Here is a 25,271-nt window from a genome sequence, read left to right as displayed (position 1 = left end):
TCTGGGCTGTGGCTGCAACTTTGTAACCTTAGGCAAAACCCTTTCATCGTTTTTAAAATGAGAGAGTTGCATCTTTATTTGTTGTTACTCTCAGTGGCACAATATCTAAAATAAATTTTACAAGAAAGCACAATATGCCACAACAGAAGGCTACTCTGAGGCCAGCAGACAAGGGGCTGGCAGAGATATGGTACCTTGCTTTGGCCATAGTGTGGGAGCCAGCCTCCAAGACTGTCCCCAAAAATCCCTGCCCCCTGGTTTTCATGCCCTGTGTAGCCTCTCCTATACTGTGTCAGAGCTGGGCTGTATGACCAATGGAATTCAGTAGAAGTAATGGTATATGACATCCGAGGCTAAGTTATAAAAGTCATTGTAGCTTTTTACTTCTTCTCCATTTAAACTGCTTACTCTGGGAAAAACTAGCTGCTATGTTATGAGAACACTTGAAGGAAATGAGAACTCCAATCATGTGAGTAAACTACATGGATGCAGAGTTTTCAGCCCCAATCAAGCCTTCGGATGACTGCAACCCCTGATGTCATCTTAATTGCAATCTCTTTAAAGATTGAGAGTCATAATCCCCAACCAAGCTGCTCCCAGATTCCTAATTTTCAGAAACTGTACAAGATAATAAATGCTTGACATTTTAAGTTGTTAAGTTTTGAGGGTATCTGGCTGTGTAGCAATAAATAACTCATATACAGGGAGGGTACCTAAGGTGCCCTGAAAACAACTGCACGAGACAATACCACCAGGTTTCTTCCAGCTATAACATCCCCTAATTCCAGGGTCTGAAATTTAAAGAAGACATTTTTATTTTTGTGGATTTACATCCTTGAAGAAGCCCCAAAGAAGGCATATGAAGTTAATGAAATGTGAGCCTAAATGCTATGATAGTATCCTCCAACAACAATGTGGGATATGGGAAGACAGCTGGCAAATCCCTTCACTGCTGGGTCATTATGTCCATGAAGTCCGTAAGTCCATGAAGACACAATAAAAAAAAAAAGAAAGAAAAAGTGCATCAAAATACTGTAGGGTTAGTTAGGACCCAGAATATACAGGTGAGAAGCATTGAGTTTTATAAACATGTTGTCTCCAGCAAACACCAATGTCCCACTGAGCTAATAAATACATCCATAGTCTGGAAAATAATTTAAAACATTCCAACTTCTTTTAGAAGAACAGACAGATCTTTGCCTAAACTCACGGAGGAATGATTACCTCATGGGGCTGCTAAAGCAATCAAGGTGAAAGATGATCCCCATATCATGACTGGTGACCCTAAAGTCTGCAGAGGTGAGGCCCCTGTGAAAAACACAATAAGGATCTGGGCTCAGCAGCTGATGAGGGTCTGGGTCCCACAAGCTCTAATTCACAGAGCTTCAGTGCAATGGTTCAAAGAACAGGTTTTGGAATCAAACTGCCTAGGTTTAATCCCAAGCTCCACCTCTTTCTGGCTGTATGACCCTGAAATCATGACAAAACCTTTCCTAGCAGTTTTTTAATCTGTCAAATGAAGAAAGTATGTTGTGTGAATTACATGAGATATTTTATGTAAAGCTCTAGCATGAAGTCTGATACATTTCAAGGAGACTGATTAACTGTTACTACTATAATACATTACTACTGAGATATGAAGTTCAAAGCAAGGAGCAGAAGGAAAAATAGGTACTTCCTTAAGGAGTGGTCTGACATCAGAGGGTAACATGCATTAACGTTCCATAATAACAATATCCATCATGGCAGTTCTTAAGTACATCAACAAATTCCTAGACGTTACTCGCATTGAGAGATGGGTATGTGCTGAGTGGGCTTTCATGACCATTTCAACTAACAGAATACACTATCAGCAGAAGTGACACTGTGTGGCTTCTGAGGCCAGGTCATGAAAAGTGCTTCCTTTCTGCTTTGCTTACAGGAATACTTGTACTTAAAGCCTGTAGCTACCATGTAAGCAAGCAGCTGACTACCTAGAGCCGCCATGTTGTGAGGAAGCTCAAACTAGCCCATGCAGAGACCACGTGAGGACCTGAGTCTAAAAGAAAGGGAGGCTGGGTCAGCACCCATTGTTCCAGCATTGTACTGTTCCAGCTCCAGCCACACACTAATGCCACCTGTATGAGGGACCCCATACCAGAACCACTCAGCTAAGCCCTTCTCAAATCTCTGACCCACAGAAACCATGAGAGCTAATAAAATAACTGGTGCTGTTTTAAATCATTTGACTGTTAGCTGATTTTTCAGGTAGCAGTGGAGAAGTAGAATATTTATAATGAGTATATGTGACACTCCTACACAGTTAGCTTCCTCTGCCTCCACCTCATTTCATCCTCACAATTGCACTGGGAAGAACATGTTATTATTTTCATTTTACAATGATGAAATAGACTCCCCAAAGGTAACTGAATTGTCTAATGTCACAGGACTAATGAGTAGCAAAGGAAAGTCTCCTGTTCAGGAATTCTGATACCAGTTCCAGTGACTGTTTTTTCTTCTGTACAATAGCTGAGTCCCAGAATAGACCTGAACCGGAAAGGCAAGAAAAATACACATATCCATACAAACATGTGAATGAGTGAAGATCAAAGGGGATCATTCTGCTCCAACTTCTGAGGCACACAGAGGCCAGGCCATCACTGAAACAGCACTGCCCAGGCAACAGAAATAAGCAAGAGTAAGACAGGCAGCTGTTTGAAACACACATAATTACCAAATGATAAGAGCGCAAAGGGACGGATGAGGGCCCGTTGTTCCTATCACCAGATAGCTCAGCGGACAGCCTTGGCATTGTGATAGAAGAGTTTTCAGAAATGCTTTTCAGAGCCCAGAGAAGTTTCAGCAACACCCACAGATGGTGGCGGCACCCCTGGTTACGTGGCCCTGTACCGTGACAGGATGTCAAGATGAGCTTCAGCACTTGGAACCAAAAAGCGCTGTGATGAAGAGAGTTTCTATTTTGACTCCACTGACTGACATTTCTTGTCTGCCTCTATGGCTTTTTCATTAAAATCCTTAAAGACACCAAACAATGGAGACAGAGGAAGCGTACTGCTCATGGGCAGGAGGCCAGCAGCTTGCAGAGAGTGTGCTTTGAAATATGGCTGCAGCAGGCCAAGACTTTTAAGTGCGTCTACTGGAGCTTCTGAACAGGACCAGGGGTTCATCACAGAAGAATTCTACCAAAAATAACTTTTTAAGAATCTAAGAAGTGAACGTGATCAGTAAACACAAAGAAAGAGAAGAAAAACAAAACCTAATTCTCAGGTGCAAAAGACTAGAAAATAAGTTATACTAAAAGTCACCGTGGCTGCTCAGGCAGACACCCAGCTAGCTGCAGGAATTTTTGTTCATACCCTGGTGGAGGCTGGAATCCCAGAGAGACATAACCGGTCACTCCCCTGGAAAAGGGGCGGAAGGTAGGGAGCCATGTGGTCTCACTCAACAGGTTCCACTCCCACAGAGCCCAGCAAGCTAAGAACCACTGGCTTGAAATTCTCCCCACCAGCACAGCAGTCTGAAGTCTACCTGGGATGACTGAGCTTGATGGGGAAGGGGGCGTCCACCATACTGAAGCTTGAGTACGTGGTTTTTCCCCTCACACTGTTAACTCTGACTGTGCAGAATTCACCACAGCATGGCAAAGCACCTGGGGCCAGACTGCCTCTCTAGATTCCTCCTCACTGGGCAGGGTACCTCTGAAAGAAAGGCAGCAGCTCCATTCAGGGGCTTATAGATAAAACTCCCATCTCCCTGAGACAGAGCACCTGGGGGAAAAGGCAGCTGTGGGCACAGCTTCAGCGGACTTAAACGTTCCTGCCTACTGGCTCTGAAGACAGTAGTGGATCTCCCAGCACAGCACTTGAGCACTGCTAAGGGACAGACTCTGCCTCCTCAAGTGGGTCACTGACTCCTGTACCTCCTGATTGGGAGACACCTCAAACAGGAGAGCTCCAGATGGCATCAGGCAGGTGCCCCTCTGGGACAAAGCTTCCAGAGGAAGGAGCAGGCAGAAATCTTTGCTGTTCTGCAGCCTCCACTGGTGATACCCAAGCAAACAGGGTATGGAGTGGACCTCCACCAAACTCCAGCAGACCTGCAGAAGAGGGGCCTGACTGTTAGAAGGAAAACTAACCAACAGAAAGCAATAACATCAACATCAACAAAAAGGATGCCCACAAAAAAACCCTATCCAAAGGCCATCAGCATCCAAGATCAAAGGTAGATAAATCTATGAAGATGAAGAAAAACCACTGCAAAAATGCTGAAAATAACAAAAACCAGAATGCCTCTTCTCCTCCAAATGACTGCATCTCCTCTCCAGCAAGGGCACAAAACCGAATGGAGAATGAGTTTGACAAACTGACAGAAGTAGGCTTCAGAGGGTGGGTAATGAGAAACTCCTCCAAGCTAAAGGAGCATGTTCTAACCCAATGCAAGGAAGTGAAGAACCTTGAAAAGAAGTTACAGGAAATGCTAACTAGAATAACCAAGTTAGAGAAGAACATCAATGATCTGATGGAGCTGAAAAACACAGCACGAGAACTTAGTGAAGCATACACAAGTATCAAGAGCTGAATCGGTCAAGCAGAAGAAAGGATATCAGAGATTGGAGATAAACTTAATGAAATAAAGCGTGAAGACAAGATTAGTGGGAAAAAAAAAAAAAAAAAACAAGAAAACTAATGAATGAAGTCTCCAAGAAATATGGGACTATGTGAAAAGACCAAACCTACATTTGATTGGTGTACCTGAAAGTGACGGAGAGAATGGAACCAAGTTGGAAAACACTCTTCAGGATATTATCCAGGAGAACTTCTCCCAACCTAGCAAGACAGACCAACATTCAAATTCAGGAAATACAGAGACCACCACAAAGATACTCTTCCAGAAAGGCAACCCGAAGACATAATTGTCACATTCTCCAAGGTTGAAACAAAGGAAAAAATGTTAAGGGCATCCAGATAGCAAGGTCAGGTTACCTATGAAGGGAAGCCCATCAGATAACAGTGGATCAATCTGCTGAAACCCTACAAGCCAGAGAGTAGGGGCCAATACATTTTTAAAGAAAAGAATTTTCAAACCAGAATTTCATATCTAGCCAAACTGTGTTTCATAAGTGAAGGAGAAATAAAATCCTTTACAGACAAGTAAATCCTCCTGAAGGATTTTATCACCACCAGGCCTGCCTTACAAGAGTTTCTGAAGGAAGCACTAAATATGGAAAGGAAAGACTGGTACCAGCCACTGCAAAAACATACCAAATTATAAAGACCAATGGCACTATGAAGAAACTGCATCAACTAATGTGCAAAATAACCAGCTAGCATCATGATGACAGGACCAAATTCACACATAACAATATTAACCTTAAATGTAAATGGGCTAAATACCGCAGTTAAAAGACACAGACTGGCAAATTGGATAAAGAGTAAAGACTCATCCGTGTGCTGTATTCAGGAGACCTATCTCATGTACAAAGACACACATAAGTTCAAAATAAAGAAACTAAGGAATATTTACCAAGCAAATGGAAACCAAAAAACAAAACAAAACAAAACGAAACAAAAAAACAACCAGAAGATGCAAGCCTAGTCTCTGATAAAACAGACTTTAAATCAACAAAGATCAAAACAGACAAAGAAGTGCATTACATAACGGTAAAAGGATCAATGCAACATGAAGAGCTAACTATCCTAAATAAATACGCACCCAATACTGGAGCACCCAGATTCATAAAGCAAGTTCTTAGATGTCTACAAAGAGACTTAGACTCCCACAAAATAATAGGGGGAGACTGTAATACTCCATTGTCAGTATTAGACAGATCAAATAGCAGAAAATTTACAAGAATATTGAGAACTTGAACTCAGCTCTGGACCAAGCAGACTTAATAGATATCTACAGAACTCCCCACCCCAAATCAACAGAATATACATTCTTCCCAGCACCATAAAGCACTTATTCTAAAATCAATCACATAATTGGAAGTAAAACACTCCTCAGCAAATGCAAAGAAAGGAAATTGTAACAAACAGTCTCTCAGACCACAGTGCAATCAAATTAGAACTCAGGATTAAGAAACTCACTCAAAATCGCACAACTACATGGAAACTGAACAACGTGTTCCTGAATGACTACTGAGTAAATAACGAAATTAAGGCAGAAATAAATAAGTTCTCCGAAACTAATGAGAACAAAGACACAATATACCAGAATCTCTGGGACACAGCTAAAGCAGTGTTTACAGGGAAATTTATAGCACTAACTGTCCACAACAGAAAGCAGGAAAGATCTAAAATTGACACCCTAACAACTAGAGAAGCAAAAGCAAACAAATTCAAAACCTAGCAGAAGACAAGAAATAACTAAGATCGAGCAGAAACAAATGGAAAAACATTCCATGCTCATGGATAAAGAAGACAGAGACATGGAAAACCCTTCAAAAAAAAAATCAATGAATCCAGGAGCTGTTCTTTTGAAAAGATTAACAAAATACATAGGCCACTAGCTAAACTAATAAAGAAAAAAGGGAGAAGAACCAAATAGACACAATAAAAGATGATAAAGGGGATATCACCGATTCCACAGAAATACAAACTATCATCAGAGAATACTATAAACATCTCTACACAAATAAACTAGGAAATCTAGAAGAAATGATTAATTCCTGGACATATACACCCTCCCAAGACTAAACCAGGAAGAAATCAAATCCCTGAATAGACCAATAACAAGTTCTGAAGTTGACGCAGTAATTAATAGCCTACCAACCAAAAAAAGCCTAGGACCCGATGGATTCACAGCCAATTCCTACCAGAGGTACAAAGAGGAGCCGATGCCTTCCTTCTGAAACTATTCCAAACAACAAAAAAAGAGGGATTCCTCCCTAACTCATTTTATGAGGCCAGCATCATCCTGACACCAAAACCTGGCAGAGACACAACAAAAAAAGAAAATTTCAGGCCAATATCCCTGAGGAACATCGATGGAAAAATCCTCAATAAATACTGGCAAACCGAATCCATCAGCAGCACATTAAGAAGCTTATCCACCACTATCAAATTGGCTTCATCCCTGGGATGCAAGGCTGGTTCAACACACGCAAATCAATAAATGTAATCCATCACATAAACAGAACCAATGACAAAAACCACATGATTACATCAACAGATGCAGAGAACGTCTTCGATAAAATTCAACAACCCTTCATGCTAAAAACACTCAATAAACTAGGTATTGATGGAAAAAAATCTCAAAATAGTAAGAGCTATTTATGACAAACCAATAGCCAATATCATACTGAATGGGCAAAAGCTGGAAGCATTCCCTTTGAAAACCGGCACAAGACAAGGATGCCCTCTCTCATCACTCCTATTCAACACAGTATTGGAAGTTCTGGCCAGGGCAATCAAGCAAGAGAAAGAATTAAAGGGTATTCAAACGGGAAGTAAGGAAGTGAAATTGTCCTGTTTGCAGATGACATGATTGTATATTTAGAAAACCTCATCTTCTCAGATCAAAACTTCTTAAGCTGATAAGCAACTTCACAAAATTGCAGGATACAAAACCAGATACAAAACCAATGTGCAAAAATCACAAACATTCTTATACACCAATAACAGACAAACAGAGAGTCAAATCATGAGTGAAGTCCCATTTACAATTACTACAAAGAAAATAAAATACTGAGGAATACAACTTATAAGGGATGTGAAGGACCTCTTCAAGGAGAACTACAAACCACTGCTCAAGGAAATAAGAGAGGACACAAACAAATGGAAAAACATTCCATGCTCATGGATAGGAAAATCAATATCATGAAAATGGCCATACTGTCCAAAGTAATTTATATATTCAATGCTATTCCCATCAAGCTACCATTAACGTTCTTCAAAGAAATAGAAAAAACTACTTTAAATTTCATATGGAACCAAAAAAGAGCCCGTAGAGCCAAGACAATTTTAAGCAAAAAAAAAAAAAAAAAAGCTGGAGGCATCATGCCACCTGACTTTAAACTATACTACAAGGCTACAGTAACCAAAGCAGCATGGTACTCCTACAAGGCTAGATTAACCAAAACAGTATGATACTGGTACCAAAAGAGATATATAGATCAATGGAAAAGAATAGAGGCCACAGAAATTAACCACACATTTACAACCTTCTGATCTCTGACAAACCTGACAAAAACAAGAAATGGGGAAAGGATTTCCTATTTAATAAATGGTGCTGGAAAAACTGGCTAGCTATATGCAGAAAACTGAAACTGGACACCTTCCTTACACTTTATACAAAAATTAACTCAAGATGGATTAAAGACTTAAACATAAGACCTAAAATCATAAAATCCCCAGAAGAAAACCTAGGCAATACCATTCAGGACATAGTCTTGGGCAAAGACTTCAAGACTGAAACACCAAAAGCAGTGGCAACAAAAGCCAAAATTGACAAATGGGATCTAATGAAACTAAAGAGCTTCTGCACAGCAAAAGAAACTATCATCAGAGTAAACAGGGAACCTACAGAATGGGAGAAAATTTTTGCAGTCTATCCATCTGACAAAGGGCTAATATCCAGTATCCACAAGGAACTTAAACAAATTTACAAGAAAAAAACAAATGACCCCATCAAAAAGTGGTGAAGGTATGAAGAAACACTTCTTAAAAGAAGACATTTATACAACCAACAAACATGTGAAGAAAATCTCAGCATCACTTCTCATCAAAGAAATGCACATCAAAACCACAATGAGATACCATCTCATGCCAGTTAGAATGGCGATCATTAAAAAGTCAGGAAACAACAGATGCTGGAAAGAATATGGAGAAAAAGGAATGCTTTTACACTGTTGGTGGGAATGTAAATAAGTTCAACCATTGTGTAAAAGAGTGTGGTGATTCCTCAAGGATCTAAAATAAGAAATACCATTTGACCCAGCAATCTACTGGGTATATACCCAAAGGATTATAAATCATTCTACCATGAAGACACATGCACATGTAAGTTAACTGCAGTGCTATTCACAATAGCAAAGACTTGGAACCAACCCAAATGCCCATCAATGATAAACTGGATAAAGAAAATGTAGCACATAAACACCATGGAATATTATGCCGCCATAAAAAAGAATGAGTTCATGTCCTTTGTGGGGACATGGATAAAGCTGGAAAACATCATTCTCAGCAAGCTAACACAGGAACAGAAAACCAAACACCGTATGTTCTCACTCATAAGTGGGAGCTGAACAACGAGAAAGCATGGACACAGGGAGGGGAACATCACACACCAGGACCTGTAGGGGGGTGGGGAGCAAGGAGAGGGAGAGCATTAGGACAAATACCTAATACATGTGACGCATAAAACCTAGATGATGGGTTGATGGGTACTGCAAACCACCACGGCACATGTATACCTATGTAACAAACCTGCAAGTTCTGCACATATATTCCAGAACTTAAAAAAAAAAAAAGTCAATGAGTTCAAGATCTGAACTCCTGTATGACTATTTTATTTTTCAAGGAACACAGGGATAAAGAAAATTCATCAATCCTATGTGCTGCTCCTTAAAGCAGTGGTTTCCTTTTTTTGTTTTGTTTTGTTTTTTCAGATGGAGTCTCACTCTGTTGCCCAGGCTGGAGTGCAATGGCATGACCTCAGCTCACTGCAACCTCCACCTTCCAGGTTCAAACGATTCTCCTTCCTCAGCCTCCCAAGTAGCTGGGATTTCAGGTACCCTCCACCATGCCCGGCTATTTTTAGTAGAGACGGGGTTTCACTATGTTGTCCAGGCTGGTCTCCAACTCCTGACTTCAGGTGATCCACCCGCCTCGGCCTACCAAAGTGCTGGGATTATAGGTGTGAGCCACTGTGCCCAGCCTAAAGCAATGGTTTCCAAACAATCTCTCCTATCTTAGAATCATCTGGATATATTATTTTGTTAAATACCCATATTCTCAGGTGCTACTCCCAGATTCTCAGTCAGTAGGTCTGGGGTAGGTCCCATGAATATGCATTTTTGATACGTAATTTAAAAACTCAACCAAGTTTGAGAACCACCCATGTGATAGACATTGTTCATTGTGACCATAGTAATAGAATTCCAGAACGTTCCAAAAAACATGGCTTCCTTGAGTAAAATCTATCTGTTCCAGGCTCTCTTGGACCTAGGTGGCAGCTAAGGGTATCCCTGTAACTAAGTCGTGTCAATAGGATCTAAAAGGATCTGAAGTGTGAAATTTCCAAGATACGTTCTTTAAGGAAAGTGGTATGTCCCACCTTAACACTTCTTTCCTGCCAGCTGGAATGTGGACAACATAGCTGAAGCTCTGACAATCATTATAGGTCATGAGATGATCTTGGGAATGTCAATCAAGTAGGCTGGGGTGAAAGACAAAGAAATCCCAAATCCCCAATACTGCCATCCCTACACTGATGGCCTCCAGACATCTTAAACACAATGAGACAGAAGATGCAAATCTTGCTTAAGCCAGTGTTAGCTGGGATTTTTGATAACCTGCAGTGAAATCTAAGGCTGACACAACTAACTATGTTAGAGCTTCCCTCAAGTTCCAATATCTATTGTCACCACTGAAATAGTACAAGGCAGGAACTTGATTTTTTTTTCTTTCTTTTGAGATTGAGTTTTGCTCTGTCACCTAGGCTGGAGTGCAGTGGCAGGATCTTGGCTCACTGCAATCTCTGCCTCCTGGGTTTAAGTGATTCTCCTGCCTCAGCCTCCCAAGTAGCTGGGACTACAGATGCGCGCCACCACACCTGGCTAATTTTTGGTATTTTTAGTAGAGACGAGGTTTCACCATGTTGGCCAGGATGGTCTCGATCTGTTGACCTTGTGATCCGCCCACCTCGGACTCCCAAAGTGCTGGGATTACAGGCATGAGCCACTGCTCCAGGCCCAGAACTTAACTTTAACTCACAGTTTGCAAATGAGGAAACTGAGCCACAGAAAAGTGATCTCACTTGCTCAAAGCTACATAGCTATTAAACTAGAAATGGGGCCAGGATTTAGACTCACAACTCCAAGCTTCAAAAGCCAATGGTCTTTGGTCTACACAATTGTGCAGGGGACTCCCAAATTACAATAAGTATTTCTCAGAAAACTGAGTGAAACTCCTGGCTAGAGAGATTACAGAAGGAAGAGAAACCTCCCCACAAACACAACTCATTTTCTCTCCTTTATGCCTTCTTTTCCCTTTTTCCTTTTTTATTTTTCCCCTCCTCGATTCTTATTTGTTCTTTAGGTTCTATGTCATAGTAGTGTAAATACACTTGGGGAAAAAATTTGCTTGCTTTGGGCCATCTCACCTGGGTAGCAGAGTTCCCATCTGAACTAACCCTTTCTTTTTTTTTTTTTTTTTTTTTTTTTTTGAGACGGAGTCTCACTCTGTCGCCGGGGCTGGAGTGCAGTGGCCGGATCTCAGCTCACTGCAAGCTCCGCCTCCTGGGTTCACACCATTTTCCTGCCTCAGCCTCCCGAGTAGCTGGGACTACAGGCGCCCGCCACCTCGCCCGGTTAGTTTTTTTTTGTATTTTTTAGTAGAGACGGGGTTTCACCATGTTAGCCAGGATGGTCTCGATCTCCTGACCTCGTGATCCGCCCGTCTCGGCCTCCCAAAGTGCTGGGATTACAGGCTTGAGCCATCGCGCCCGGCCGAACTAACCCTTTCTTAAACCAACACCATGGCTGTGATCTGCTAGCAGAGTACCTGAAAGAAATCAAATATGCCTTCACCAAGGCAAGAACAGAAGAAATTAGGGACCTCCTCAGACCAGCCTAGACTAAAGAAATTTGTTAACGTGGCTGAATGCCAGTTTTCATACATAGAGATATTAAGTAACACAAGCCACTGACAGTGGCTGTCAAAGACTAAAGGGCAGTGGGCCTGGCATACAGTCAGGGCTGAATAAATGCGCAGCATTTATCGTGTCCTGACATTTGTATTTCTTTATTTGTTTATCATCTCTCCCCCTACCTCCGATGACAGAATGTAAGAACCAGAGGGAAGGGGGTTCTGTCTTTTTATTGTTGTTCACTGCTGTTTCCCAACACACAAAACAGAGTGAGATGCAAAACACGAGTGCAGTATGTTTGCCGAATGAATGGATAAATCAATGAATGATGATGATGCGATAGAACCACCTCCTTGCCTGGGTTCTCTGGGCTTGGCTGAAAGACCAACTCACAGTGTCCTGAATCCTGCTATGACGGATGCTTGTTTCACATAGTTCCTACTCATATGACACATTCCTCTTTGGATATCCTCTGTCGGACGTCCTCTACCTCTCTACCAATCCATACTTCAACCAGGCTTGAAGAAATCTGAGAAATGCTCCTGTCCTCAGGGGCTCTCCTTGTCCTCCTCCCTCATCACTGAACTTCCAAAGAACTTAGTCTACATCACTGAGGAAGCCATTTTTTAGTGACATTGGATAGTATCAGCAATATTACTAATAATCCCATTCACACGAATAGCATACTACAGTTTGCAAAGTGTTCTCTCTTTAGGGAGTTTGAAGTCTAACCACTCTTTATTCCATAAAATGGAATAAAGAAACAGCAGGTCCTATCTGTGTTTAAAAATAGTAAAAGCTAACCATAATTTTGAAAATATACTATGTACTAGGCGCTAGTCAAGGCTTTATACGGCCATCCTGTTTAATTCTCACAAATACTTCATGAAGCAGGTATTATTTCCTGAAGTTTACTGATGAGACACCTGGAGTTCACAGAAGTTACGCAACTGGCTCAAGGGAGCTCACTGCATAAACCACTAAAGCTGGGATATGAATTCAGTCTTGCCCATGTCTCAAAAGGCCTTCCTGTGAATAGGCATGCCCTAATTCGTCTCCACCACGAGAACTGGAAATAGTAGAGAACGAGTGTATGTGTGTTCACTGCACCTAGAAGCATGGATGCAGGTATTTGAGGAAATAGAGGACAATAAATATCCCACATTTCCAAAGAGCTGCTAAGAAAGAAAGCATACCCTAAAAGGGGAGAAGTGATATTAAGCTATAAGAGTTCAAATTACTGCTTTAGATAAGGAACGAGTCTGTGGTTCTGAACCGGAGCGGTTGTTTATACGGTGAAGTGATAATGAGGTCTAAGAGAACTGCTCAACTGGGCTACACAACTCAAGGTGTACCATTCACACTATAGTCTAAGAAACAGGGGCCTACAGGATGACAGCTAGGTGTTGAAACCCTGACCATGTCAAAATGAGCCACACAGAAACAAGCGGTAGGTTCCATCAGTTAGCTCCTCTTAATATCTGCAGATTACGCCCTCTTATCCCCATTTTCAGACGGGAAAACGGAGGCTCACAGAGGCTAAATGACTTGTCAGGCCATTCAGCAAAATTAGCAAGCCAGACTTACACATCCGGGCTAGAATCAAGAATGCCAGCTCTTGGCATCTGACTGTGTTTCCAGGCGGCATCTGCAAGGGGTGAGGGCAATCGGGACTTTGGACAACTTCCTCCCCAGGCTCCAGGTGCCCTTTACCTCGCATTTCTCCACGACCGGCTGCTGCCCACACTCGGAGCTGTTGCCTGCCACGATGCCAGCCCGAAGGTTCTCGCTGTCTCCAGTGCCCTCCTCCATGGAGTAGGTCTTGGAGTGGTTGCCTCGGCGATGGGCTGGGGCTCGGCCCTGGGCCAGGCTGAGCTGCCTGCGGAGGGCGCGGTTCTCCTCCTCCACCTCCCGCATGCGCACCTCCAGGCTCTCACGCTCCCTCTGGCTGGAGGCTGTGTACCTGGGGCTGTGCGCCTGGGACTCCAGCGGAGACAGAGACACGGGCTTTCCATCTGGGGAGCAAAACACCAGGGAAGCGTTAATCGGGATGAGCCATGCCTCAAGCCCCTCCAAGTTCCCCAGACAGCCATTATTACATGGTGAGGCTCCTTGCACAATCCCATGTTTAAGGGAAACAGATGGAAAGTGAGTTACAAACAAACGCATCCAGATTGAACTGGGAACAAAGTTGAGAACGGAACAACTTATTATGGCGATAAAAGCTAATATGCCTTTTAGAGGAGGCAATCATAATAAAATTGTTTCTAATTAAATGCACTGTCTTCCTCTCCCTACTTGTCATGTTTCCAGGTAGGTTTCTTAACAATAAAGAACTATGAATACAAAGTGGGGGGATTGGGGAGAAAGACAAGGGAGGGGAGAAGGAGTACCAGGAAGTGGAGGAGAGCAAAAGAGGAACAGAAGGAGTAAAAATAAAAAAAAAAATAGGCCGGGTGCGGTGGCTCATGTCTGTAATCCCAGCACTTGAGGAGGCCAAGATAGGCGGATCATGAGATCAGGAGATTAAGACCACCCTAGCTAACATGGTGAAACCCTGTCTCTACTAAAAATACAAACAAATAAATAAATAAATAAATAAATAAATAAATAAATAAATAAGCAAGCAAGCAAGCCGGGCGTGGTGGCATGTGCCTGTAGTCCCAGCTACTAGGAAGGCTGAGGCAGGAGAATGGCATGAACCCAGGAGGCGGAGCCTGCAGTGAGCCAAGATTGCATCACTGCACTCCAGCCTGGGAGACAGTGAGACTCCGTCTCAAAAGCAAAACAAAACAAAAAAAAAAACAAAAGAAAGAAAAAAAGAAAAGAAAAAAGAGAATAATAATCACTAAGTTTATTGAACTCTTCCTATGCAGACTCCTATACATCTTTCAAAATCCTGTTTTGAAAGCCATCACCTCTCAGGGGAAACCTTCCTCCATTTGCAGGCAAGATATCCTTCCACATATTCCAATAATTTGTATGTAGCGCTATGAAAACATGTATCTGCCATATTGTATTTAATAAACAGCTTTACTACATGTTTCCTATGAAGACTGGGAGTTCAATGTAGGCAAAGGCGGGTCTTACCTGTCTTTGTGGTAACATGTCACAAAGTCTGAGAAATGCTGAAAGGGTGGATGCATAGCTCCATGCCAAGAATAAAATAATTAAAGGCAACAAGGACAAAAGAAGTAGAAGCATGACCCATCTCATGGTTTTCCCAGAAAAAGTTACCACTAAATTGAGTGCCAGCAACACTCCGTGTAACAATCATATAACCCTGCAATAAAAACAGGCACATCCGGGTGTGGTGGCTCACGCCTGTAATCCCAGCACTTTGTGAGGCCAAGGTGGGCCAATTACGAGGTCAGTAGATCGAGACCATCCTGGCCAAGATGGTGAAACCCTATCTCTACTAAAATACAAAAAGTTAGCTGGGCATGGTGGCACGCACCTGTAGTCCCAGCTACTCAGGAGGCTGAGGCAGGGGAATTACTTGAACCCAGAAGGCAGGGGTTGCAGTGAGCCGAGATTGCACCACTGCACTCCAGCCTGGCAACAGAGCAAGACTCTGTCTCAAAAAACAAACAAACACAAAAAACTGAGGCACAGAGAAGATAAGCGGGTCTCTCAATGTGACGCCACCAGAATGGTGGTATCAGAATTCGTGCCCAGGTCTCTCTGATATCTGGGCCTGTACACTCTCCACTTCAATAAACTTTCATTATAGGCTATTCAGAGAGCTAACATGGGAAAAAAAAAAAAAGTATTAGTATAAAAACCTCATCTCCCAAAGATATTTTAATCACCTTGTATACAGTAGGTGCTCAAGGCATGCTTACTGTTCAGGAGTCTCAGTGGCACAAGGCATACCCAAAGCTATCACTTAAAATTTCTGTTTCCACTCTGCAGAAATCCTGGGCTCCAGCTACATTTACAGCCACCTCAGGGGTTACCAAGCAAAAAAAGCATATCTCTAGAAAATCATCCTCTGTCAGCTGCCTGTCAAAAAAACGCTCCTCTTTTTCCATACTTCAAGTTTTTCCTTCTTGCCCAGACCCCATGAGCTTCAAAACTGTCCCAGAGAGTCTCTGTGACTCACAAACTTGAGGATCAAAGAATGTGATGAATTACACCCTGCAGGTCTCACCTGTGCTTGTGTCGGCCTCTGACCAGGGCTTTTTGATGTATCTTTGGACCTTAACAAATATGACTCATTTTTTTCCCCCTTAATCACCTCAGGGTTAAACGCCTAAGCTCCTGGTCCTCTCCCTATCAATGCAACAAATATGACTCAATGAATTGCACTGCCTGGGACCACAAATCAAAGGCCGAGGCAGAATCAGTAGGGGACATGAAATCACAGGTTGATTAGGGTTGCATTGTCACCGGACTGGCCAATTACAAGCTCCAACCCAAGCTTTTGAAACCTGTCTCCCTGTTTGGTACAACTGAGAATGAAAAAGAATAGGCAGCTATTAATAACCGCATTTTCTCAACCAACATCGACCCTTTGAGCAGGGGTGGGTAAAGATGAACCTCTGGCTTCCCCAGGAGTTATACTTTCTGTAGTGTCTATCATGGATCTGCATCACGCTAGGTAGTTCATGCTGATAATGCCCTAGGTTGCTATCAGTACAATGAAGTGGTAATAGTTATCCCCATTGCTGATGCAGAAACCGAGACTAAAGTTTAAACCCTGTTCCTATTATGTTGCAGCTTGGCTGTAAACAAGGTCTCCTGGACTTTGCACTCAGCTATGCTCCTGCATTTACATGCTAAGTTAGAGGTAAAGACGCTCCAGAGACTGAGAGGGTCTTCCTTCTCGGGAAAGGATTTTGGAGCATTTGGGCAGAAATGCAGGAAGCTCAACAAGGTCTCAGGGTCTCTAGAAAATTAACAAATGGGACCTGTGAGATTCCTCATTGGAGGAGTTAAATCAATGCTCTGGGCTTTGATTTTCTCTTCTGTGAAATGGGAACATAAAATGTTCCAGTAAGAATGATGGGAGGCTGAAGCAAGATAACAAAATACAGAGCACTGTGCCCCTTATTGGGAGGCGCTTGGCATCAGTGAGTTCCTGTGACCCTGTCTCAGTGAGGGAAGGTGATGTCATGGGTAAGATGAGTCGATGATGTAATTTAAGGTGTAAAGCACTGTGTATTTTCCGAACACAGGGTTGTTCCGTGTGTTATATGGGGGAAGAAGTAGGTAACAGACCTTGGCTTCCTTTGAGATATACTCTGAGAGGAGACACTGCTGAGTTTCCTGCCTTCATCCTTAGCCAGGTCATGGTTCATCCTTAAGAACAAGGGGGAGCAGGCAGGCAGGCTTCACCAAAGAGGCCAGGTCACATTCTCTAGCCCACCTCCTGAAAGTCCCATATTTTAAACATTTAGGTAAATTATGATTTTCTGATTGTTGGCTTAAAAGAAATGCTATCGACATCCTGTGTCCATTTCTCCCCTGCTTTAGACCCCAAATGGTTTTAACCAAACTTAACTCTCAAAGACGTGCAGGGGTTTTCCCACTTTTAAAAGCCCTATAGATTTGTCACCAATGAAGCCACACTAAATAATTAATGTCAGGTCTCAGAGGAACCAATGTTGAAAAAAGCAACGTTCATGCTGTGCCCAACTCCTGGCATGGAGGAAGTGCTCAATGAATGGCAGAACTGTTGTTTCTGGTTTGTTTGTTTTAATGGTCCGTTGTCTTGGGCTGGTCCCTTCCTTTTCCTCCGCCAGTTTCACCTTCTGAAAGGCGGGGTCCTGCAGATGTGCTCAGAGTCCTCTCTCAGCTCTAACTCTCCACAGCTGTGAGGTCCAGGTGATTCCCAACACCGCACGATCAGAAGTGAATACAGTGGGCCCTGCTGCCTGGCCAGATTCACAGCTCATTCTTGTTTTATTCATCCCAACTCTTGTTTTTATTCCTGACTATTCCTTTTTCCGGTGCCTGACCTCTTTGCTCAGGCTTTTCCTGACTCTCTGGGAGTCGGAGGAGAGAGGGTCAGGGTAGTGAACAGCCAGCCTCCTTAAATGCGGTCTGCATTTCTGTTATGTTTCACAGGTATTGGTTCCTCCCAGGAACGCTCCCCAAGCTTTATGTACAGGTCGTAGTTATAAAGCCCACTACATAGGATTTTATGGCTATGTAAACAACTGTGCCCACACAGATATTTCTCAAACTACCAGTGGTGAAGACAGCAGGAGAGGCACGGAAGCCCAAGGAGCTTGGGTGAAGAACCAGTTTTCCTCCTTCCCCCAATCCATCCTGGACAAAAATTTGCCCCTAACCCTCAAAGGTAAAATAGAGCTTGGCCCATGTGTCACTCAACACTTGAATTAAACAAACTGGTCTACACTATGTTAATCAAGATTATCATACACTTGACGCTGGCCACAAAGTCCACTTGCTCTAGATGCTTCTAAATGCCTAGTCTCAAGTTCCATATGTATCTTGTTGCAGACCAGATACTTATTGTTGAGGGCACGGTTAATTTTATGTGTCAGCTCAACTGGGCCAGGTGGTAACCAAACATGTGGTCAAACATCACTTTGGGTGTTTCTGGATGAGGTTAGCATTTAAACTGGTAGACAGAGTAAAGCAGGTGTCCTCCCCTGCTGTGGGTTGGCTACCTCCCATTAGCTGAAGGCATGAAGAGAACAAAAATGCTGACCATCCTCCAAATTCAAGAGAACTCATCTTGCCTGACAGCCTTTGAATTGGGACATCATCTTTTTCTTGCCTTTGAACTCAAACTGAATCACCAAATCTTCCTGGGTCTCGAGCCTGCTGGAATTTGGACTGGAACTACATCATGAGATCTCCTGGTTCTCAGGCTTTCGGACTCAGACTAGAACTACACATCGGCTCTCCTGGGTCTCCAGCTTGCTGACTCACCCTGCAGATCTTGGAACTTGTCAGCTTCCATAATCATGCAAGCCAATTCCTTACAATAAACATAGCTGTATATGCACTCTCTATTGGTTCTGCTTTTCTTTTCTTTTTTTTTTTTTTTTTGAGACGGAGTCTCGCTCTGTCGCCCAGGCTGGAGTGCAGTGGCCGGATCTCAGCTCACTGCAAGCTCCGCCTCCCGGGTTGACGCCATTCTCCTGCCTCAGCCTCCCGAGTAGCTGGGACTACAGGCGCCCGCCACCTCGCCCGGCTAGCTTTTTGTATTTTTTTAGTAGAGACGGGGTTTCACCGTGTTAGCCAGGATGGTCTCTATCTCCTGACCTCGTGATCCGCCCGTCTCGGCCTCCCAAAGTGCTGGGATTACAGGCTTGAGCCACCGTGCCCGGCCTGGTTCTGCTTTTCTAAAGAGCCCTGACAAATACAAGGACGAACAACGGCCTTCAGATTACACCTTGAGTGGCACTGCCAATCTCTAGTCTCCATCCCAAGGTCCTGGCATGCTCTCTATACTTAACAAGCATTTGAAGAAGAGAGAAAGAGAAAAACTAACACCTAGAACTTTTTGTTAAAAAACGGTGTAATATGCCTAGCACATCATAAACTGCCAGTTATTTTAAAAGACATCTCATTGTAATATTAAATGCTGGGGAAGAGAGAGAGAGAAGTGAGAAAAGCAAACAAATCAAGTAGATGAGTAAGAGCATGGGATTTGGAGTAAGAAAGAGTGGAGCTTGAATTATGGTTCATCCACTTACTAATAAATAACTTAGGCAAAATACTTAACTTTTCTGTGACTCAGTGTCTTCTTATGTAAAATGGGGGACATGGGAGCGTAAGCATAAGTGTGTGTGTGTGTGCGTGCATGCACAAATATTACTTCATTATCAGGCTTACACAGAGTAGATACTTGTATTAGTCAATTTTCACACTGCTGATAAAGACATACCTGAGACTGGGTAATTTATAACAAAAAAGAGGTTTAATGGACTCAGAGTTCCTCATGGTTCAGGAGGTCTCACAATTATGGTGGAAGGTGAAGGAAGAACGAAGGCACATCTTACATGGCGGCAGGCAAAAAGAGAATGAGAGTGAAGCAAAAGGGGTTTCCCTTATAAAACCATCGGATCTTGCGAGACTTATTCGCTACCGCGAGAACAGTATGAGGGAACCGCCCCCATGATTCAATTATCTCCTGCTGCGTCCCTCCCACAACATGTGGGAATTAGGAGAGCTACGATTCAAGATGAGATTTGGGTGGGGACACAGCCAAACCATATCAATACTCAAAACCCCTGCTCTTCTTCCAGCCCAAGCCCACTGAAGCTGTAGGCAGGGCACATAAAGGCAGCAGTGGACAGGATCCGTTGTGTGTTAGTGCCTTTACCTTTGTTTCTCTATTACCTTTCCTTCCAGGTTTCTACTCTTTAGATATACACAATCTATGTATGAACATGATGTATCATTCTATCACGGAATACGTGTGTGTGTTGATCTGCAGTTCAGCCCACTTTCAGCTTAAAATGTCAAACAAGACATTATTCAAAAACTAAGCTGACAACATCATCCTCCTCCCTGCAAAACTTCTCAACAAACATGAATTTATCATCGACTCTGAATCGCTGAATCCACTTGAGATGAATGTTCTGAATTAAGAATCAAAACATCTAAGATTCAGAACAAAGAAGGTAAATTGAAAATCAACCTCCGTGCAGTGCAGTGACAGAGATTAGGGACTTACCATCCAAAATGTCCTAAGTGATGATCTCAATCAATCTGAATGTGCTGAATATCTCTGGATCTCTCCAGAGTGCTGGCATCTGGTACTGCGTGTGGGATCCATCACTTTGAAATGAATAGGACTGGGACTCATTAACGCAGGCAGGGCCGGGGCCTTTCAGGGGTGACAGACCCAGATCTCTCTAGTCTAGGAAAGCAAACTCTTGCACTCAGTGCCAGATTTCAGGAAGGTTGTCCTGTTGCATCATCCTGCCCGTGATAAAGACACATCCCTAACCTTTATATGGCAAAATCTCCCTACGTACAATCTGTCGCTGAAGCCTGCCAATTCTTCCTTCCTGATGTTTGAAGCACTTGCTCTTCTCCTTTGATTTCAAACATCTCATCCAAAGCCAAGCCTCTTAATCTTATCCTAAAACAGGGGTCATCAAACTTTTTCTGTAAATATCCAGAGAGTCAATGTGCTTTACTTTGCAGGCTACGCTATCTCTGCTGCAAGCACTCGACTGCCATTGTAGCATAAAAGCGGCCACAGAAATACATAACAAATGGCTGTGGCTGTGTTCCAGTCAAATTTTATTTCCAAACACAAGCAGAGGGCCAGATCAGGCACACTTTTTGGCCAGAGATTATGGACCCTGTCCTAGAACATTGTGTAGGTCTCCTGGGCTAGTGCCCCTGCCTCCGATTTCTCCCTGTTCCTGTCAGCTCATTTGCAGGTGCCGTGGATAACACTCTTCAATCCTACTTCCCCCATGTTTGCAGTCTGATAATGCACAAAAACAACTCTATCTACTTCAAGGTCATCCGTCAAATTCAACAAACACTTGGTCAGCTCCCCCTGAGTACATGTCCTTGGGTGCTGTGTCTGCATCGTCTCATGTTAATTTATGCAACACTGTCATGAAGTGGGTGTTCTCACTATTTCCATCTGACTAATGAAAACAAAAAAAAAAGAGAGAAAGAGAAACAGGCACATGATCTAGTTCAATGTCATCCCAGCAACAATGGCAGAGGGACAGTCTTGAACCCAGCTTCAGTGGCTCCAGATAAATGGCTCTTTCCGCACCAAACCGGAATGTCTCCCGTTCAACACTCTCGGAACAAGTCCAGCCTAATTTGTGGTTGTGGTTGTTGCTTCTGCTTCATTCCCTGGTCCGTCAGGCCAGTGGTTCTCAATCTGGGCTGCCAGTACATAACTGGGGAAACTTAAAAGTATGAATGCGCACAGGTCCCAACCTAGATGAATTCATATAGCATCTCTGGAGGTGGGGGTCTAGTTATTGGCATTAGAAAAACTTTTTTATTTAATTTTAAGGTCCGGGATACATGTGCAGGACGTGCAGGTTACGTAGGTAAACATGTGCCATGGTGGTTTGCTGCAACAGTTCAACCCATCACCTAGGTATTAAGCCCAGATTCCATTAGCTATTTTTCCTGATGTTCTCCCTCCCCCGCCAATTCCCTAACAGGCCCCAGTGTGTGTTGTTCCCCTCCTTGTGTCCATGTGCTCATTGTTCAGCTTCCACTTTTAAGTGAGAACCTGTGGTGTTTGGTTTTCTGTTTCTGTGTTAGTTTGCTGAGAATGATGGTCTCCAGCTTCATCCATCTCCATGCAAAGGACATGATCTCATTCCTTTTTATGGCTGCATAGTATTTCATGGTGTATATGTAGCACATTTTCTTTATTCAATCTATCACTGATGGGCATCTGGGTTGATTCCAGTCCTTGCTATTGGGAATAGTGCTTCAATAAACATATGTGTGCATATATCTTTGTAACAGAATGATTTATATTCCTTTGGGTTTTCAGCATTTTTAAAAGCAACCACTCCCATGGGATTCTCATGTGTGGTCAAGGTTGAGAAATGCTAGCTGAGGCATTTCCCCAAACTCTCTAACTTAGATGCAAAGGAACACTTAGCATTGCCACACTTAATTATAGTATTGCTTTGACCCTGCACCCCATTTCCCTAACACAAGCCTCTACTGTATTCTTTCAGCAGCTACCATCATGTGACCCAGACCCACATGATTTCCTGGTACTCTAGCTCCTCCAAGCATAGGGCCTGCTTTGCTCTTTGGCATCCCCCTGCTTTCTGGAAGAAAGTCTCCTTCAGAAGCAGTTCCCTTCTAGCTCAGCTGTCTGACTATCCAGCTTCCCTGGTTTCTGGCTCCCTTCTGTTGACCAATCATAGGTCACCTTATTCCAAGAAATGTTTCAGTTTTTCATTTTCCACGAGACTCTCTTCATTGAGCAATTTGTAATTTTTGTTAGAAAATGCCCTCCTTTTAATTAACATAAAGATTTCATACCCTCATCCAATGCCAAATATCCAATATCATTTGATATTTCAAAGTAAATTAAATATTGCAGCCAAAGTCATTTTAGAAAAATTTAGATAACTCAGTTTGATCTTAAAAGTTAATTTTGATCACGAGATGTCCACAGGAGAGCTGAGTCTGCCAACGTGTCATCAGCTTTTCCTTTCTAGGCAGTTTATAAGTCCCAGCAAGACATAGGTCCAGGTTGAGTTTCAAAAGCATGGAATCAGATTTGCTGTGGGAAGGAAAATGGCAATGATGACACACAAAGGCTGCTCGCTTGTTACGAGGTACACAGGGAATGTTTTACCCCAAAATTCCCCTAAGTGATTTTCTGGAAGTTATCTTTGGCAACCAAAGCAAACTTGAGTTCCAGCAAAGGCCCTGGAGACAGATCTTCTGACAAAGACGGAAGAACAGTTGAAAAAAAAAAAAAAGAGAGTCCCTCACAAGCTTCTAAAAAGAATTTGCAACCACAGTGCCAGGGAAAGAGGCCTGAATTCATTGCACCATAATAGGCTGAATGAGATCTGACTTTTGTCTTCCATAAAATCATTTCCAAGAACGTTAGCTTAAAGAGCTTCATTAAGTCAAGAAAATGAAGACATTTTTAGCACCAATTTGTTGTACCCATACCTGGGTTTAGACTATAAATGCTTGAAGTGTATTCTAACGAGCAATGATACCAGTTTTTGTCTCTTGAAACTTGAGGTTCAATGATTTCAAAGCTTCAGATTTTTTTTGTTTGTTTGTTTGGGTTTTTTTTCACACACAGTCTTGCTCTGTCGCCCAGGCTGGAGTGCAGTGGCGTGATCTCGGATCACTGCAAGCTCCGCCTCCCGGGTTCACGCCATTCTCCTACCTCAGCCTCCCGAGAAGCCAGGACTACAGGCGCCCACCACCACGCTCGGCTAATTTTTTGTATTTTTAGTAGAGACAGGGTTTCACCATGTTAGCCAGGATGGTCTCGATCTCCTGACCTCGTGATCCGCCCACCTCGACCTCCCAAAGTGCTGGGATTACAGGCGTGAGCCACCGCGCCCAGCCAGCTTTAAATGTTTTGTTGTGTTTTTTGTTTGTTTGTTTGTTTGTTTGTTTGCCAAATATGCTAAGTTCTGAAAGTTGGAGGCAGTTGGTCTTTGAACTGCTGTTACCATGGTGGGGCAACCACGTCTTCCTGCTTCTATAACTGGTCCATCATATTCCCAAGGAGTCTGAGTATGGACAAAAGGGCTTTGTTAGTAGCATTCAAATTGTCACCAAACAAGGCCAGAAAAAAGATAATGTATTTAGTGCTCTGTTTCCTAGAAAAATGAAAGGACTTGACAGCAGAGTCAAGGTCTTCTCTTAGATCACCAGGTGGTTTAGAAAACCATCATTGGAGGGTAATGATAACAGTGTATACTAGAAAAGAATAGATATTCACCGCAAATCCTGACCATTGATCTGTGTGTGAGAGCACAATAAATTCACATTCCCGTCATCTTTGAAGAGCCTCTGCCCCGACTGAAGAGCCCCTAAGCTTCAATCACTTTTTACATAGCCTCGAAGACAACACCAGCGTTAGTGGCAGTCTCCAATGGGTGAGTTTGAGAAAGCAGCCTTTCTCCTTCCCCAGTTCCTTGAGTCCTATTTCATACATATGCCATAGTTGGACACAATCCCCTTTGTTGGTAGATTCATCAAGACGAAAAGCTAAACAACCATAACGATTTTATCCTTTGCAAAGCGTCAATTGAATGTCCTCAATGTGGCTATTTACTACAAAATCAGATGCGAAAATACTATAGAATTTCTTAATTTTCTCTTTAGCAGCACTCAAGATGAAAGATTTCATAAGTGTTTTTTCCACTGATTAAATTTTTTAAAATCTTTGCAATAAATGTGTTATTTTATATGAAATATTCATAGCCCTTATAAAATCCCACTAAAATGTTCCAAGAGTGAGGCGAATCACATGTGCTGAGAAGAATCATATTTTACAGTAAAAATTTTTAATGAGGTTTGATTTTTTTTTGTTGCTAAAATCTTGTTCCAATCAAAAGACCCACATGGGATGAATTTTTAGCAAAGGTTTTTAATTTTATTTTGCATTCATCACACTAAGTATGTTGAAAACTATCCTTTTCTCACTTTGTGAATCCATACTTGCTGTAAGCCTCAAATTGTCATTCTTATTGGCCATATTCATTTACCAAAAAAGGTTCTGTGATTTCTTTTCTTTTCCTTTTTTTTTTTTTTTTTTTTTTTTGAGACAAGGTCTCGCTCTGTTGCCCAGATTTGAGTGCAGGGGCTTCATCTCGGCTCATTGCAACCTCCACCTCCCAGTTTCAAGTGATTCTCTTGCCTCAGCCTCCCGAGTAGCTGGGATTACAGGCGCATGCCACCAAGCTCGGCTAATTTTTGTATTTTTAGTAGAGACGGGGTTTCACCATGTTGGCCAGGCTGTTCTTGAACTCCTGCCCTCAAGTGATCCA

At 42.7% G+C, this 25,271-nt stretch overlaps 1 protein-coding gene across 2 annotated transcripts in view; it reads right to left on the bottom strand.

Annotated features, from left to right (window-relative positions):
* Nucleotides 1-25,271, bottom strand: part of LARGE1 (LARGE xylosyl- and glucuronyltransferase 1) — a 634,203-nt gene that overhangs the window by 350,529 nt on the left and 258,403 nt on the right. For both annotated transcript variants that reach the window (XM_010371404.2, XM_030915190.1), the window contains one exon: nt 13,525-13,826. In XM_010371404.2, the coding sequence (XP_010369706.1) occupies nt 13,525-13,826 (302 nt within the window). The remainder of the gene's footprint in view (nt 1-13,524; nt 13,827-25,271) is intronic.

This window comes from Rhinopithecus roxellana, chromosome 13, assembly GCF_007565055.1.
Source record: "Rhinopithecus roxellana isolate Shanxi Qingling chromosome 13, ASM756505v1, whole genome shotgun sequence".
Classification (NCBI taxonomy): domain Eukaryota; kingdom Metazoa; phylum Chordata; class Mammalia; order Primates; family Cercopithecidae; genus Rhinopithecus; species Rhinopithecus roxellana.
The sequence above is the reverse complement of the archived record's forward strand: the minus strand, read 5'-3'. Positions and strand labels throughout refer to the sequence as shown.